This window comes from Ceratotherium simum, chromosome 5 (genome assembly GCF_057802395.1).
Source record: "Ceratotherium simum simum isolate JZ-2026a chromosome 5, ASM5780239v1, whole genome shotgun sequence".
Classification (NCBI taxonomy): Eukaryota; Metazoa; Chordata; class Mammalia; order Perissodactyla; family Rhinocerotidae; genus Ceratotherium; species Ceratotherium simum.
Window position 1 is genome coordinate 47,484,298 of NC_141904.1, and position 17,688 is coordinate 47,501,985.

A 17,688-nucleotide genomic window follows, 5' to 3' on the forward strand; every position below is an offset into this window, starting at 1 on the left:
GTGCAACATGGCGCAGCTGCTTTTGGGGCCGACCTGGTGGCATAGCGGTTAAGTTCACGCACTCTGCATTGGCGGCCCGGCTTTGCACCGCTTGTCAGGCCGTGCTGTGGCAGCGTCCCATATAAAGTGGAGGAAGATGGGCACGGATGTTAGCCCAGGGCCAGTCTTCCTCAGCAAAAAGAGGAGGATTGGGGCTGATCTTCCTCACCAAAAAATGGTGCAGCTACTTTGGAAGATAGTTTGGCAGTTTCTTACAAAACTAAACATATTCTTACCATACAATCCAGCAGTCTCGCTCCTTGGGATTTAGCAAAATGAGTTGAAAACTTATATTTACCCAAAAACTTGCACATGGATGTTTATAGCAGCTTTATTCATAATTGCCAAAACTTGGAAGCAACCAAGATGTCCTTCGTAGGTGAATGGATAAACAAACTGTGGTACATCCAGACAATGGAATGTTATTCGGTGCCAAAAAGAAATGAGCTATCAAGCCGTGCAAAGACATGGAGGAACCTTAAATGCATATGACTAAGTGAAAGAAGCCAATCTGACAAGGCTACATACTGTATGATTTCTACTATATGACGTTCTGTAAAAGGCAAAACTACGGAGACAGTAAACGGGTCAGTGGTTGTCAAGGGTTTGGGGAGGGATGAATAGGTTGAGCACAGAGGATTTTTAGGGCAGCGAAACTATTCTGTATGATTCTATAAGAGTGGATACATGTCATCAAACATTTGTCAAAAATCATAGAATGTACAACACCAAGAGTGAACCCTCATGTAAACCATGGACTTTGGGTGATAATGATGTGTCAAGGTAGGTTCATTGATTGTAACAAATGTATCACTCTGGTGTGAGATATTGATGGTGGAGGAGGCTGGGGAGGGAGGAAGTATATGGGAAATCTCTATACTTTCCACTCACTTTTGCTGTGAAACTCAAAATTGTACTTTTGAGTACACAAAAGTGTACTTTCCACTCAATTTAAAACTGCTCTAGGGGCCGGCCCCGTGGCTTAGTGGTTAAGTGCACGTGCTCCGCTACTGGTGGCCCAGGTTCGGATCCCGGGCGCGCACCAACGCGCTGCTTGTCAGGCCATGCTGAGGCCGCGTCCCACATACAGCAACTAGAAGGAAGTGCAGCTATGACACACAACTATCTACTGGGGCCTTGGGGAGAAAAAGGGGAAAAAAAAGAGGAGGATTGGCAATAGATGTTAGCTCAGGGCTGGTCTTCCTCACCAAAAAAAAAAAAAAAACTGCTCTAAAAAATAAAGTTTAATAATTAAAAAAAAAGGACATGAGGCTATTATCTTCAGCCTGCACCCAGTGGAGGTCAATTTCTAGGTGGCAAATTCGTGGATTTGTACACTTAGGTGCAGACAGGACCTCAGACATCACTCAGAAATCACTCAAGGCAGAGAGCAGACATCCAGAGACAAAATCCCAACGCCTCTACTTACCAGCTGTGTGCCCTCCAGCAATTTACTTAACTTCTGTGAGCCTCTGTTTCTCCATCAGTAAAATGGAAGAAATATGGGATTTATCTCAGAGAGCTGTTGTGAGGATTAAATGAGATAATTTATGGCAAACTCAGTCGGTGCTCCACAAATGTCAGCTATTATTAGCATTGTTATTATCCAGTACAATGTTCATTCATTCACTCAACAGTAATGAACTGAGCACTGTGCAAGTTACCAGGGTGAAAGAGGCTGACCTGGTCCCTGCCCTCACAGAGCTTACAGTCTAATCCAACCTCCCTCCAGGCACACACTGGTGTTGGAAACAGAAGACATGGTTCCCATTCAGGCTTTGCAGACAAGCATCCGCTGATACACACACACTGGAAGCAGCTTCAGGGGTCTGCAGCAGCCCAGCAATCACTCAGATGATTTTGTTATGAGAGGTGGCATGGCATGGAGTCGGGCTGCCTGGGTTCCAATCCCAGATCCACTGCCTCCTCAGAACTTTAAGCAGGTTCCTTACCTGCCCTGTGCCTCAGTTTCTTCACCTTCTATAAGGGAGTGGATAACAGAACCTATCTCATGCGTTGTTGGGAGGACTAAACACTATAACACAGAGTTACAGTAGAGTGTAGGCAGTGGTGCTGGGCACAGAGTAGGTGCTATGACGTGTCAGTGACCATTGTCTTGTTATGACTCATCAGCGGTTGTGACACTGACCTCAGCAAGATGGTAACCCCGGGAAAGCAAAGCAGACCTCCTTGGTGTCTATGAAGAAATCCAGGCGATCAAGTCATCTCGGCAGCGTGGAGGAGTTCTCGAGAATATGCCTAGCTCCTGGGTGTTTACCCCCGGGTGTGCTTGCACAGGTGTGAGGTGGTCGATAGGTCGTCCACTGCTATGGCACAGGCAATAGCAAAAGCACGGCAGCAGCCTAGAGGTCTGTGATTAGGGGCTGGTTAAAAAATACATGGCTCACCCCAAGAGAGAAACTTGAGCCCTCAAAAAGAACGAGGCAACTGCATGTGAAATGATGTGAAAAGATTATTGTTAAGTGCAAAAAGCAAGGGGCAGTGTAGTTTTACTTTCTGTGTTAAAAAAAAAAAAGAAATATACATGCCTGTGTCCTTTGGTAACACGATAGTGATAGTCTCTGGAGGGAGCACTGGTTGGCTAGGGCTCAGGGTGGGAGAGACACGTTCTTTTCACTCTGCTCCTCTGCACCTTTTGAATTGGAAGCCATATACATGTATTACTTACTTAAAAAAATGATTAAGCAGAGATTGGAGCTGATTTGGAAATCAGCACTCTAGTTCACTGTGTCCTGTTAAACATCTTTCACTGCTCTCTGAGCAGATGGCCCTGGGCCGGGTTGGGCCAGGGCCAGCAGGCAGCCTCCCTCCCCCCGGGGGCGTGCAGGGAGCCACGTGGGGCCCTGTGGCCAGGCACATGCCTCCAGCTGGGTCTTCCTGTGTGGTGGAAGGCCCGGGGTGCGGAACTGAGACTGGTGAAGAGGGGGCTCCAGCAGATGCTGCACATACAGTGCAAGGTCATGGTCCTGATATCTGGGTCCGGTCTGGGCAGGTTTCCAGGGCAGACGATCACGAGACAAAGGCTCATTATGAGCACCAGGAAAGGGCCTTCATCGCAGCTGCTTGTCTCCATTCACGGGGCAATTCCAGAGTGAAACTTGGAGCCAGAGCAGCCCAAGGTTCAGGAAACAGATTCGGAGGGGCCAGGGTTTCCTGGCCTGCTCTGGGCATCTGTGGGATGGCAAGAGCCCAAAGGAACTGGGTTCTTAATTCTTCCTCCATTGGCTCAGCTGAAATATAAAGATTCTTTTCAGAGCTCTCCCTGAAGTGGCTCTCCAGCATTGGGACACACACAGTATTGTGTGCTGGACATTCCCTGTAGCCAAGCAAAAGTGACAGAAAGGCCCTTTCTGTTAACTGCAAAATAAGCAGGGCTCTGTCCAAAGACAGGAGCCCTTTGCCTCACGGGCCCCCTGGTAATTCATAGGCTGTCTGAGCACCGTTTACTGCCTACAGTCTATTGGATTAGGGTTTTTCAAATGCCTTGTAGTCAGCAATGCTTTATACACACCTATATGAAAAGCATATATGTATGCATGCAAACAGATAGTCCTTAATTTTTTTTTTTTTGAGGAAGAGCGGCTCTGCACTAACATCTGTTGCCAATCTTCATCTTTTTCTTTTTTCTCCCCAAAGCCCCAGTATGTAGTTGTATATCATAGCTGTAGAGTTGTAGCTCTTCTATGTGGGATGCCGCCTCAGCATGGCTTGATGACCACTGAGTAGGTCCGTGCCCAGGATCCAAACCGGCGAACCCCAGGCCGCCAAAGCAGAATGCACGAACTTAACCACTATGCCACTGGACCGGCCCCGCAAACAGGTATTCTTAAGTCAAATATCCCTTATATATCCAAACACACATGCACACACATATTTATATGTAGTCATATAAATATACCTTTGACTAGCAAGATAATTGATATATGATGTAAATCAAATATTTGGTACAAGGTAATCAAACAAGATCTACAGAAGGTTTGCAGTGACATACAAAGTTATAAGAGCGATAATACAGCCTCCTGTCTTTGTTTCTCCAAATCTGGGTCACCGTTAAGTCCAATTAATTTTTTCCACCTATAGATGGCAACACCTATACTCTCTTTTCTCATGGGACTCATTCATTCATTTACCAAGCATTTGGAGAGGGCACTACCATGTGCCAGGCATTGTTCTAGGTTCTGGGATATAGCAATGAACAAAATGATCAAGGATCCATGGCCTCGCGAGGTTTGTATTCTAGTGAGGAGACAGATGTTCACTGTGGTGTCAGGTAGCGGCAGGGATGGAGAGAGGGGAGTCGAGAAGGACTTCCTGGGGAAGTGACCACTGAAGTGCAGACTGGAGGGTTATAAGCCAGAGAGTCATGTGGAGATCTGGGGGAGGAGGTTCCAGGCAGGAGAAATGGCAACTCCCTTGCCCACTCTAGTTATATTGTACTCACTTGGCAAAAGCCAGCCATGGTTAGACCCAATTCTCTACCTACTCCACACCCACGTCCGTGTAGTTGAACCCTGGCTGGAGAAAAACATGCCGCCGTGTTGGCTGGCCTCGTGGAAATTCATGCCCAGAATCTCGGGGTTGGGGGTGGGGGTGGGAGTGGGATTGCAGGGGGGACCTTCATGCTTCTATCATGCCATGCTTCTCCAGGCCATTCACTCTCTCACTCCCCTAGGTGGCCAGTTCCCAACAGTAATTCCCCTGGCCTCACTCTTCTTACTTCCTATTTCACTGACAAAATTAGAGTAATCAGAAGAGCTATCTATCACTCCAAGAGTCCAACACCTTATGTACTTACCTCCCTGATTTTTGCCCAAATCCTTCCTCCCTATGGATGGAATGTGCCATGGAGCCCAGCCCTTCTCTGCTCCTCAGGTGTGCCACTCTCAAAACTCTGTTCTCTCTCTCCTACATTAGCAATTCCCCTCTCCCCAACTCCCACCTCCCTGGATCATTCCCATCAGCGTGGAAGCACACTGTACCATCTCCCGCATTTTAAAAACATCTAAAATCCCTCTCTTGATGGCACTTTTCCCTCCATTCCACTTTAGCCAACAAAACTCCTGGAAAGAGTTGATTAGATGGCTGTCACCAACATCTGTCCTTTCATTTGCTCTTCAAGTCTTCTCAGCTGTCACTTTCTTAGTGAGACCTTCTCTGACCATTGTATTTAAATTGCACTCCCTCCTTATGTCCTCCTCCTGGCTTCATTTTTCTCCATAGCTCTCACCACTTTCTAACATACTCTATAAGGCAGGGCTCTATTTTGTTTATTGTCCATCCCTCCACCCCCTCCCCCGAATGTAAGTCAAAACAGGACAGGGATGTCTGTCTATTTTGTTCGCAGCCTCATCCCCAGCACCTGGAAAAGGGCCCAGGGCATCACAGGTGCCCTGTCACTTTTGTTCGGTGAGTGAATGAACGAACGCATGAGAAGGGCAAGGCCAGGAACAGCAAGGAAGCAGTGTGGCTGGAGTGGAGTAAGAAGGGGAGATAGAGGGAAATGAGACGGTAGAGGTGGCAAGAGGGCTGATCACATAGGGTAAATGGGAGGGTCTTACTCTAAGTCTAAGTGTGGTTCCGGATGCTGCTGGAGGGTTTGAAGCTGGGGAGGGACATGATCTGACTCATGTTACTGAGATTCTGGGCCAGTCAAGTTGAAAATTCCACATTTCACAAGTGTGTTCTTGGGCAGGCAATTTTTAAATCCACACGCACATGAAAATAGACTGCAAGACTAAAGGAAAGCTGGGGCCAGCCCGGTGGCGCAGCGGTTAAGTGCGTGAGCTCTGCTTCAGTGGCCCGGGGTTTGCAGGTTCAGATCCCAGGTGCGCACCAACGCACCACTTGTCAAGCCATGCTGTGGCGACATCCCATATAAAGTAGAGGAAGATGGGCACAGATGTTAGCCCAGGGCCAGTCTTCCTCAGGAAAAAGAGGAGGATTGGCATCGGATGTTAGCTCAGGGCTGATCTTCCTCACCAAAAAAAAAAAGACTAAAGGAAAGCTGTGTGTTGATAATGGCTCCTGTTATACAGGCAGGGCCACAGGAAATGTGCACTGCCTTGGAATGGCTTTACTGGTAGAAGAGAACGTAGAACATTTCTCCCTCAACAAAACAAAACAAAACATTATTGGTAAATACTTAAACAAAACCATCCATGCTCTGCCTACTTACTGATAAAAATATTTAGCTCTTCAGGGGGCTGACCCCGTGGCTTAACGGTTAAGTGCACGCGCTCCACTACTGGCAGCCTGGGTTTGGATCCCGGGCGCACACCAATGCACCGCTTCTCTGGCCATGCTGAGGCCGCGTCCCACATACAGCAACTAGAAGGATGTGCAACTATGACATACAACTGTCTTCTGGGGCTTTGGGGAAAAAAAGGAGGAGGATTGGCAATAGTTGTTAGCTCAGAGTCAGTCTTCCACAGCAAAAAGAGGAGGATTAGCATAGATGTTAGCTCAGGGTTGATCTCCCTCACCAAAAAAAAAAAAAAAAAAAAAAAAAAATTTAGCTCTTCAGTATTTTTGCTTTTTAAACAACTGATGTGCAGTATTAACACATTTTTTGAGATATTAATCAACAGTTGTTTCCCAGCACATGGAACAGATAAAACCAGCCTATATTAAATAATCATGGCTGGGATTCTAAATGCTGGGCACAGAATTTGAAAGCATCTCTGCCCCTTAAGTATTAAACACAGCAGTAAAACATCTGGCACTCTCCTGGCCATGTCTAGCATTTTTAAGCACCCTTTCACAGTGGTCTGTTATGTGGTTGGATGTTCGTGGGATGCCTTCTTTATAGGCTGTTTTGTAAAGGTATAAGTTAGGCCAGTTTGGTTGGGAAGTATACGGATTATGGGTTCAGGTGTATGTGTCTAGTTGGTAGAGATGGTGCAGCTGCTTCTAGAACTGCTGCTTCTAGCTGCAGTGGGAGTGGAGAGGAAAGGTAGATTCTGAGCACTCCAGGCAAGCCAAGATGGGAGGAGAGGCAGGAGAGGACCAAGGATGATGGGCCAAGGTGGCTCTGCCAAGCTAGGATGAAAAGAGAAGACTGATTTACAAGAGGCCTTGGCTAGCGTCTGTGGCTTCTGCATCAGAGTCCTAGCTGTTAGAACTGAACATCCAGGAAGCTGGCTCTAGGCTTGCTAGACTGCACAGGGATGGCCTCGTCCCAGTGCTTCGTCAGCTCCATCCCCAGTACTCGGGGGTCAGGAAAAGAGGGCCACAGCTTCCAGGCTGATAGATGTCCTCACCCTTATGTGTACTGCCACAGTGCCCTGAGGAAGTATAGAACTTGGGACTCCAGACTAGTGGTTCTCGAGTGCGGTCCCTGAACTAGCAGCATCAGCATCACCTGGGAACTTGTTAGAGATGCGAATTCTTAGGCCCCACCCTAGAGCTGCTGAATGAGTCCTGGGGGTGGGTCCCAGCACCCAGTGTTTTAATAAGTTCCCTAAGGCATTCTGATGTGTGTTCAAGTTTGGGAACCACTAATTTAGACCAGTTCCAGGTGATGCTGATGCTGCTGGTTCTGGGACCAGACTTTGAGAACCACCAGTCTAGAAATTTCATAAGTAAATCACTCAGTTTATGAGTAAATCTTGTTATTAATTAACAAGTATTACTGAATACCTAAGGGCTGTTTAATAAAGATTACCTCTGAACAAGGGGATTGTGGCCAAAAGTTCATGCATCTCTGTATTGTTCAAAGTTGTTATCATAACGTGTAATAAAAAATAATTAAAAGATTTTTTTAAAGTAAAACAACCGCATTCTAGTATAGTTCTTTACAGCAGTGCTTCTCAAACTTTATTGTCAAACAAACCATACAGGAATCTTGTTAAAATGCCGATTCTGGTTCAGTAGGGTGGGGGGTGAGGGTGTGAGATTCTGCATTTTCAACAAGCTCCCTGGTGATTCTAGTCTACTGGCCCATGAACCACACTGAGTTTACAGAATACAAAGCACTTTCATGTATGTTATTTCTTTTGTTCCTTGTCACAACCTCGGCAGATAGATTCACTATTCAACCATTAGGTACTACTATATACCAAGCACTGGGCGTACAGATATGATCTAATGGGGTGGAAAACCAACCAACCACCAAAAAAACCACTTGTAAACAGACAAATAATTATAGTGATCAGAACTGATCAGGAAATAAAGAGGGTGCCAAAAAAGAAGGCCTCCAGTAGGAGGTGATGTCGGTGGAGATGGGAAGAGCCACGGAGGAAGTTCAAGGGCAGGCTCTGGGCAGACACCAGGAGGCTCCTGCAGCCAGAACACAGGGAGGGAAGGCCCCCAAATCGCATTGGAGAAGGCAGGGCCCCCCAGGGCAAGAAGGCCGTGGTAGGGGGCCGATTTCAGTCTAAGTCCGGGGCGAGCACCGAGGGTTTAAGCAGGGAAGTGACTGGTCTGGTATTCGCCTTAGAAATCACTCTGGCTGCTGTGGGGGAAATGAAACCTCTCCAGGGTCACCTCGGAGTTGGTGCAGGGAGCGCCCGGCCATGCGGGGGCGCCCAGGAGTCAGGCCCCGCGCCCCCAGAGTCGCGTGGATCTACTTGGGGGTCAGAAATCCTCCATATGAATAACGAGCCAACAGGACACGTGTTTTCATTGCTGCACTGAGGACCTTAAAGGCCCGCGCTCCGGGGAACAACGTGCTTTTTTCCTTTCCCCCCTTTCAGAGGACCTGGGCTACCACGTTGGCATCTTGGACACTTCCCCTTCTATGTCTTAGTCTCCCCACCTGTCAAAGAGGACGTTGAGCCAGCCCACGGGTGACACCCTGGACCTCCAATAGTGAACCTCGGGCAAGCCACGCGGCTGGCACGGCCGAGCAGAGGTGGCCTCGAACGGTCCACGGAGTTGGCTTCCCTCCTGGGAAACTGAGGCACGGTGGCGGCGAAGAGTGCGGGCCCTCGAGACGCCCGCAAACTCCAAGCGGCACGTCCCGGACCCACGCAGGCTTCCCGGGCCGCCCGCCAGCGGTCTCCGCGCGGCGGCCCTCGCCCAGCGCAGCCAGGGGCGGGGCCGGGCAGGAGCACCAGAGCGGCCCGGGACTCGCAGGGGGTGGCAGTGGAGCGGGGAAGCCCCGCGCAATCCCCGCTCCTGAGCTCTGGAAGGGACGTGCAGGACACACCTCCAAGATCCCCAGCCCGGCCAGGGTCGAGGGGTGCCGGGGGGCGCCTGGGCCACACTGCTGGGCGCAGCCCTACCCAGGGGCGCCCGCCCGCCCGCCGACCCCGCCCCTCGGCGGCGCCCCCGCCCCTCGGCGGCCTCCTCCGCCTCCGCCTCCTCGCAGGCGCGGGACGTGCCCAGCCGGCAACCCATCTGCGGGGACGGCGTCTGGCGCACTCACTTCCGCGTCCCGCCGCCCGGCGGCCCGCGCGCGCCCAGCCACCGCCGCCATCGGACAATAGGTCGCTCGCCCCGGCTGCCGTGAACTTCCTGCCGCGGCCCGGCGGGCCCGTGCGCCCCGGACCGCGCTCCTCTCCGCGCCGGCCGGGATCACGGCTCCGCGGCCGCCGGGGGCAGCAGCGGAGGACCGAGCGCCCGGGACGTGTCTGCGCCGCTGGCCGCTGCGCCTCTGCTCCGGCCGGAGCGGTCCGGCGGCCTCCACACCCCAGCAAAGCCGGCTTCACCGCGCCGGCCCCCGTCCAGCGGCTGCCTTGTGGGTTTCCGATTTGGTTGCTTAAGGAGGGTGTGATTTTTTTTCTGTTTTTTTTTTTTTTCCTTTTATGATTTGAAAAAGAGAAAAGAACGTACAGCAAGCTGGGTCAGCGAAGCGCCACCAGCGGCCCGCACGTGGACACCTCCCGGAGGAAAGAGAGTTGGAAGCAAACTTGGTCCGACTGGCCTTGAGGCCTCAACTTCGGCTGGACTCTAAGGCCTGGGATCATGACTCTCATGCTGGGCAGGTGGAAGGCTTTATCTGTCTCGGGCTGGACTTGAGCCACCACCCTTCGCCAGCGTCTCCCCCCACACCCCCACTCACACCTGGCACCGGGGCTACGCCCGGACGCCCATCTGCGACATGGATAAGTACGAGGATCTGGGCCTGGAGGCCAGTAAGTTCATCGAAGACCTGAACATGTACGAGGCGTCCAAGGATGGACTCTTCCGAGTGGACAGGGGTGTAGGCAACAACCCGGAGTTTGAGGAAACACGCAGGGTGTTTGCCACGAAGATGGCCAAAATCCACCTCCAGCAGCAGCAACAGCTCCTGCAGGAGGAGACCCTGCCCAAGGGGAGCCGAGGCCCCCTCAATGGTGGGGCCCGCCCGGGCCCACAGGTCCACCGGGAAGCTGGTGTGGGCAGCAAGCTGACCCTGGATGGTGCTGCCAAGCCCCCTCTTGCTGCCCCGACAGTGGGTCCTGGGACAGCCACCACCCTCGCTGCTGGGCAGCCCTTGTACCCACCCCAGGAGCAGAGGGCCAGGCCGTACGCCCGTGTCATGAGGCATGGCAGCCAGGACTGTGGTTCCAGGGAGAGTCCGGAGAGTTCTGAGTCTGCTTTCCACCAGCTGGGACCCTGCCAGGATCCTTCCTGCCTCACCCATGGAGACTATTATGACAACCTCTCCTTGGCAAGCTCAAAGTGGAGTGATGAACCAGGAGTGTCCCCCAGCATCAGGCTGGGAGTAGGGAGTGGGTGGCCTGGCCCCCCAGGGAGTGACCCACCACTGCCCAAACCCTCCAGGGACCATCACCTGTACCAGCTGCAGCTCTCCCCGAGCTCCAGCAGGTCATTTGAAAGCAGCCAGGATGGTGGTGTTGGTGGCCGCAGCAGTGAGAAGCCAGCGGGTCTTTGGACTACTGCCTCCTCTCAGCGGGTGAGCCCCGGCCTTCCTTCCCCAGGCCCGGAGAATGGGGCCCTCCTGGGGCCCCCTCAGCCCAGGACCCCTTCCTTCTCAGCACCCCTGGCCCTGAACTGCCCCAGTCAAGGAGCTCTTCCAAGAACAAACTCAGGGGTGGGGAGTGAGGTTTCAGGCATGATGCCCAAACCCACTGTGGACCCTCAATCTTGGCTCCAGGATGGGCCCAAATCTTACCTTCCTAGTTCTGCCCCATCATCCTCGCCAGCCAGCACGGACAGTTTGCAGTCGGGTGCGGCCCCTGGGCTGGGTCCCAAGCCTGGCTGCACAGACCCTGGCATTGGTCCCAAGCTCAGCCCCACCAGCCTTGTCCATCCAGTGATGTCCACCCCGCCTGAGTTATCTTGTAAAGAAGGTCCCCCTGGCTGGTCGCCTGGTGACAGCCCGGGGCCTGTGCTCCCGGAGAGCCCCAGCACCCCCAGGGTGAGGCTGCCCTGCCAGACCCTCATCCCGGGCCCTGAGCTTGGGCCCTCAGCTGCTGAATTGAAATTAGAAGCCCTCACCCAACGTCTGGAGCGTGAGATGGATGCTCATCCGAAGGCCGATTACTTTGGTGAGTGACAGGCTGGTGGAGTTGCCCACGGTGGGTGACAGGGTCCTTGCGTTTAGGGGAAGTGCTCCCCATCAGGGATGCTGTAGCTCTCCTTGAATGGCCTGCCTTTTTTTGGGGGGCGTCCTCTTTCAGCTGCTTCTTCTGATTCAGAAACTTGAAAGCATCCCTGGGCAGAAAGCGGATGTTGCAGCTGGGGGTTACCCATGTGCAAAGGGTGAAGCGGGGTGGGATTGCTCATGACTGCTCTCGGAAAGGGAAGTGCTGTGACTAGATTTCAAGGGTTTCAGATGTGCCTTAGAGCCTCTCACAGTGACTGGCTCCTGCAGGACTTGAATGGGAGCAGCTTCTCAGGTCCAGGTACCCCTGAGTGTCCCATCAGTAGTTGGCTGGATCAGGCGCGTCAGGCTATTTGAGGACCAGTGGTCAGGCAGAGGCTCTCTGCGGCCCTGTGTGTGTCTGCCTGCAGGTACTGTGTGCAGTTGAGGTAGGTGAAACTCGGACATGGAAGACTGTTCTAGAGCAGTGGTTCTCAAAGTGTAGTCTCTGGACCAGCAGCATCCCTTGTCTGGGAGCTGGTTAGAAATGCACATTATAGGGCCCCGCCCAGACCTACTGCCTCAGAAACTCTGGGGTAGGTGGACATGGCAATCAGTGTTTTCACTAGCCAGCCAGGTGATCTTGACATTCAGGACCTTTGAGACCTGCGGACTAGGTGCCTCCTCACTTGGCCCCCACCCCGGGGTCCAGCTGGCAGCTGGGTTACACTCACAGCTGTGGCTCAGTAGGATGGAAGATGCTCCTTGCTGGTTTCATTCAAACTTGTGGATTTTGTTTTATTCTCTTTTTTAAAACCACAGACTCTTGGAGACTGCTGGCTTCAGCTTTTTTTTTCTCCACACAGGGTTTGGAGGCGGCAAGAAAGCAGCTATCTTCTTTTGTGGAGTGATGATGTAGCTGACTCATATGAGAGCTGACTAGAAAGACAGCCTATTTTTAGAAGGGTCTAAGGGTCGTTTTTGTTTTTTTTTCATTTTTGAACTCTGGATAATGGGGTCATGATTTCCCCATATGAGGCCTGAGAGCCCTGGGAAGTAGAGTCCCGCTGGGGTGGCAGCTCTGCGGAATGGAGGAGGGCAGGGACAGGGAAGGCCCCTGGAAGGGACGGCTGGCTTATTGCCTTCAGTCTACCCCGTTCTCTGTGAATGAACGAATTTTTGTCCCAGGGTGCTTGGAGGGACAGGATCTGAGACGCCCGTGGTAGCATTGTGTTCTTGATCCTCCTGAGAGCCTCGTGGGACCAGCTCTCACACACACTGGGCAGTCAGAGGTCGGGGGATTGTGTGTTGGTTTATGTTTGAGAGCACGTAGCACCATCTCACTGTGAACTGTGTCTTCCCCTTTGCAAACTCCCCCCTTTGGGAATAATATTTCGTTGGAAATACTGTGTTTTTTCAATGTAAACTTTTGCTTAATTTTTAATTTCAAGCCCATTAAACAATGAAACAGCAGTTTTATTTTTTCAGGGTGGCAAGCTTACATACCAGATCACAGCAGAGATAGTAGCTGACGCTGTTCATACAGTCACCGTATATGTATTGAGCACTGACCTTGGGCCATGCTCTGTTTGAGGCCTTGGGGAGCATAGTGATCAGGACAGACAGTCCTCTGCCTCCCCAGAGCAGACAGTGAAGTAGAAGGAGACAGGAGATGAGCAAAATAGATAAGCAAGTTCTAGGGAGAGAAATGAGGAGGTGGAGCAGAGGGGCAGGAGGTGTCAGGGCGGTTTTCTGTTTTAAATCAGATGGTCAGAGAAGATCCCATGGAGAAGGTGGCATTTGAGCAGAAGCTTGAGGGAGAAGAGGGAGTGGAAGGGCGTTCTCAGCAGGGCAGACAGTGAGAGCAGGGGCCGTGGGCTAGATTTAACTTCAACTATTTAATTTACCCGTCGCAGCAACCCCAGGAAGCAGGTTCTGTTGTTATACCTGTTTCACCGACGAGGAGAATGAATCCCAGGGAGGCTAGATTACTTATCCGAGGTCCCACAGTGGTGCTGGGTGCAGCTGGGATTTAAGCCTCACAGCTGAGCCTCTGTGCCCAAACTTCCAACTAGCATTGCCAGGCTGCCTCCCAAGTACAGATGTGAAAACCTGTTTTATTTGTTTTTACGGCTTTTTTTTTTTAATTGAGGTAAACTTTAAGTAACATAAAATTAACCGTTTTAAAATGAACAATTCAGTGGCATTTAATATATTCACAATGTTGTACAAACACCAACTCTGATAATTCCAAAACATTTTCATCACCCCAAAAGGAAACCCTGTACCCATAAATCAGTTGCTCCCCAGTTCCCCCTCTCTCTCATCCCCTGGAAACCACTAATCTGTGTCCTGTCTCTATGGGTTTACCTATTCTGGATATTTCGTATAAAGGGGATCATATTTTATTTATTTTTTGACTAAGTATTATATTCCTATGTCGAAAATTTAAAAGACACAAAAATATGTACAGTCATGTGCCACTTGACAGGAATACGTTCTGAGAAGTGCGTCGTTAGGTGATTTTGTTGTCGTGTGAACATCATAGAGTGTACTTACACAAACATAGGTGTTATAGCCTACTACACACCCAGGCTATGTGATACTAATCTTATGGGACCACTGTTGTATGTGCAGTCTGTTGTTGACTGAAATGTCATCATGTGGCACGTGACTGTACAGTGAACGGTTAGTCTCCTTCCCGCCCACGTTTCTGGTCGAGCGTCTTGGGTGTATAATTTTATTTATTTATTTCTTTTTCCCCAAAGCCCCAGTAGATAGTTGTATGTCGTAGTTGCACATCCTTCTAGTTGCTGTATGTGGGACGCGGCCTCAGCATGGCCAGAGAAGCGGTGCGTCGGTGCGCGCCCGGGATCGAACCTGGGCCGCCAGCAGCGGAGCACGAGCACTTAACCGCTAAGCCACGGGGCCGGCCCTCGTCTTGGGTGTAATGAATATATGTGTGCAGTCACAGTGGTGGCACGCTCTCCACCTGTGCTTTGCCTTTCCCACTGCACAGTGTGTCTTGGCAGTGGTCCTACATCAGCACGTGTTGAGTTGGCTCAGTGTCACCACTGTGTGGATGAGCCCCGGGTCACGTAAGCAGCCCTCGTGGTGGCCCTTTAGAAGGGGCCATTTGCAAGGTGTAAGCCGAGCTGTAGGATCAACTCCTGGGTGGGATTTTGGGCTTGAGGGCTTTGCGCCCTTTAAGTGTCCCTCGTTGCTCTCTGGAGCTTGTGCTGGGACCGCACTGCCTGCCACATAGGAGGGGCCTGCCCTGTGTCCGCTGTGCCAGCCGAGCTTCCATTTGCTCTCCTGTGACTGTCCGTGGGGGAGGAGGAAGTCTCTCGTCTGAGCATCAGGCAGTCAGTTCTTGGCCTAGCCCTGCTGTGGGACCCTGAACAAACCCTGCTCTGCTCCAGGTCTCAGCCCCTCATCTGTAGTACCAGGTGGCTGGACCTGTGAGGGGCTCACCCAGCAGATGCCTTTCCTTGCCCTAGATCTGGTGTTATTTGAAAGATTTTGTCTGTCCGACATACTACATTTGTTAAATAATGACTAAGTTTTACTTCCTAATAGAAGAATATTTACTGATCCAGGGCTCTTGTCAGAGAGAGTCAGGGATGTATAACTGTCACTGTCAGAGTCTACGTAATTCTAGCCAGAAGCAAAGCAAAGCAGGTGTTTGGTTGGTTACGTGGGCCCTTTCCTGGGCCAGACAAATATGTCCCTGTGGGTGCTGGACATTGTGGCAGAGCTCAAAAAGGCCTGCCATCGCCTTGGAGAACACTTGGGTCTGAAGACACCTCAGTTTCCAGTTATTGATCAGCTCGTCACCAAGGACTCTTCTGGCACTTTCCATGGCCAGCTTTGTGTGTTTGGTACAATGTAGTTTCTTCCCCCTCCTCCTGCTGGGCACCCCCTCCTTTCTCCAATATTCCTCTTTGTGTCTTTCTGTCCATGAGGAAAGAGTTAAGGACAAACTCTTGATGCTGCTTGGAGGGTTTCCTGCCGTCCCAGGCCTCTCTCTTGGAGACGCTGCTCGGTGCAGTGTGGCTTCTTTTTTAACACCACTGTTTATACTGAGAGGAAATGAGGAGGACATCGTGCCTTTTGTTTAATCTTTCTCGGCCTTTTCCTCCATGGTATCCATTTGTCTTTCTCACACTGGGCCTCTCCTCCCTTTCTAAGGAGAAAGGACACAAATAGACCACCTGTCACAGGCTGGGTTTCCTGGGATGAATTTAGTGTGCAGGGGTCTTATTAGGGGGTGCTCTTGGGACCCATGCCTGCAGAGGGAGAGGAAGGAAGCAGGAGTGGGCCGAGGAGAGCTCCAGCCACAGTGCGGCCTGACAAGCCTGGGCCCACCCTGCAGGGAGCTCGGGAGCCAGAGAAGCCCCTCAGAATTGTCCTGAGTCGGGGCGGGGTGGCCTGGCCTTCACGCTTCCCCATGGGTGAGTCATCAGATATGGGTTGCCCTGGGAGGGGGGTGACCGTGGGCGAGGTGGCCCTATGTAGCTGGGGCAGTGCCTGAAGGGGCTGATAGGTATGGACTGCCTCCTGGCTGCACCCCTAGCAGCTGGACTATAACTCCTTCAGTGAAGGGAAGTCTGGGTGGCACATCACAGTGTCCACCACAGCCCCTGTTGTCGGGCAGGTAAGACCCCATTCACGTGACCTTGGGCACAGTGATTCTTTATTTTTTTTTTAAATTTTTTTTCCCCCCAAAGCCCCAGTAGATAGTTGTATGTCATAGCTGCACATCCTTCTAGTTGCTGTATGTGGGACGCGGCCTCAGCATGGCCGGAGAAGCGGTGCGTCGGCTCACGCCCTGGATCCGAACCCGGGCCGCCAGCAGCGGAGCGCACACACTTAACTGCCAAGCCACGGGGCCGGCCCGGGCACCGTGATTCTAAGCCTAGTTGAGTGCCTGCGACACGCCAGGCATTGGGTACGTGTTTTGTGGTCATTGTTGTCATTTAACCTTCACAGTCAGACATCATTATTCTCTGTTTACAGTTGAGAAACCGAGGCCCATGAGTTGCTGAAGACCACTCAGGTCTAAGCAGTGGCGTTTCCACACCATTTGGGGCTCTGACCACTCGCACAGTGGGACTAGGTGGTCTTCAGGTCTGAGGAGGATGCTCTCTGTTTGCCCCTCCAAATTCACTCTCCACTCAACTGCTGCGGGGTTGAGCATCAGCAGGCTCCCTGCCCTTTCCAGACCTTCTTGCCCCACGTTCAGGACCTGTAGCCCCTGCGCCTTCCTTCCCTGCTGCAGGTGGGTCTGGAGGTTCAGTCACTGCTAATGGCACCCAGGAGAGAACCACTTCTGCCCTAGAGGGGAGAAGGCTCTGCCAGACTCTGTTGGGCACCAGTGGGTGCAGAGGCAAGAAGAAGTTGGTTCCAGGGCTCCTTCACCCAGCGAAGGGAGAGATGGGCCCCTTCCCACCCTGCGTGGAGAGGGAGGAGGCTGCCTCTGTCTTCAGTTTTCCTGTCTTCGGTGAATGTTCCTGTTGCAGTGTTTGTACCTAGAAAACTGCAGCGGCAGCCCCGCCTTAGCCTGGGAGCCTGAAAACAGGTGTGACTCCTGGGAGTGGCCCTGCCCCTGCCAGGGGCCAGGGCGCCTGTCACACGGGATTTCATTTTACTAGCAACGCTCAAGGTTGAATAAGCAGTCCAAACAAGAACACGTAAATGTCCTATCTGCTCCTTCCCGTCTGACAGTCTCTTAAACATCAAACTGTACATTGTCTTAATGACCTTTTAAGCGCTTCTTATCTGACTTTATTAGCAACAGATGCTTGAAATATGGGGCTTAAATCCAGCCTTGAATGAAAAATTGAGGGTGGTATCAGAACATTTTTCATGTAAAAGGAAACAACATGGGCCAATCCTGTAATAGGTTGGCTAGTCCAGAATTCCAGGACAGGGGCCCTGTGTGCACCCCAGAGGCCCCAGTTACCCCCTAAATATCAGGCATTTCAGTAAACCCAAACCAAGTGCTGAAGTAGTAGAAGGTGGCAGAAGATCATTAACCATCTGGCTCTGTCTGAGTAGATGGCATGGCCAGCGTGATTACCTGGGAACTTCCACCCAGGCTCCTTTGGGAGACATTGTGCTATAATTTGGACCTACTGGATCCAGGCTTCCATTGT

General features: G+C 51.6%; 1 protein-coding gene across 1 annotated transcript in view; it reads left to right on the plus strand.

The window, feature by feature from the left end:
* Positions 1-9,416: 9,416 nt before the first annotated feature.
* The window catches only part of LIMD1 (LIM domain containing 1), a 75,437-nt gene continuing 67,165 nt past the window's right edge, over positions 9,417-17,688 (plus strand). The window contains exon 1 of the mRNA XM_004419599.3: positions 9,417-11,495. Coding sequence (XP_004419656.1) covers positions 10,103-11,495 — 1,393 coding nt within the window. The 5' untranslated portion in view covers positions 9,417-10,102. The remainder of the gene's footprint in view (positions 11,496-17,688) is intronic.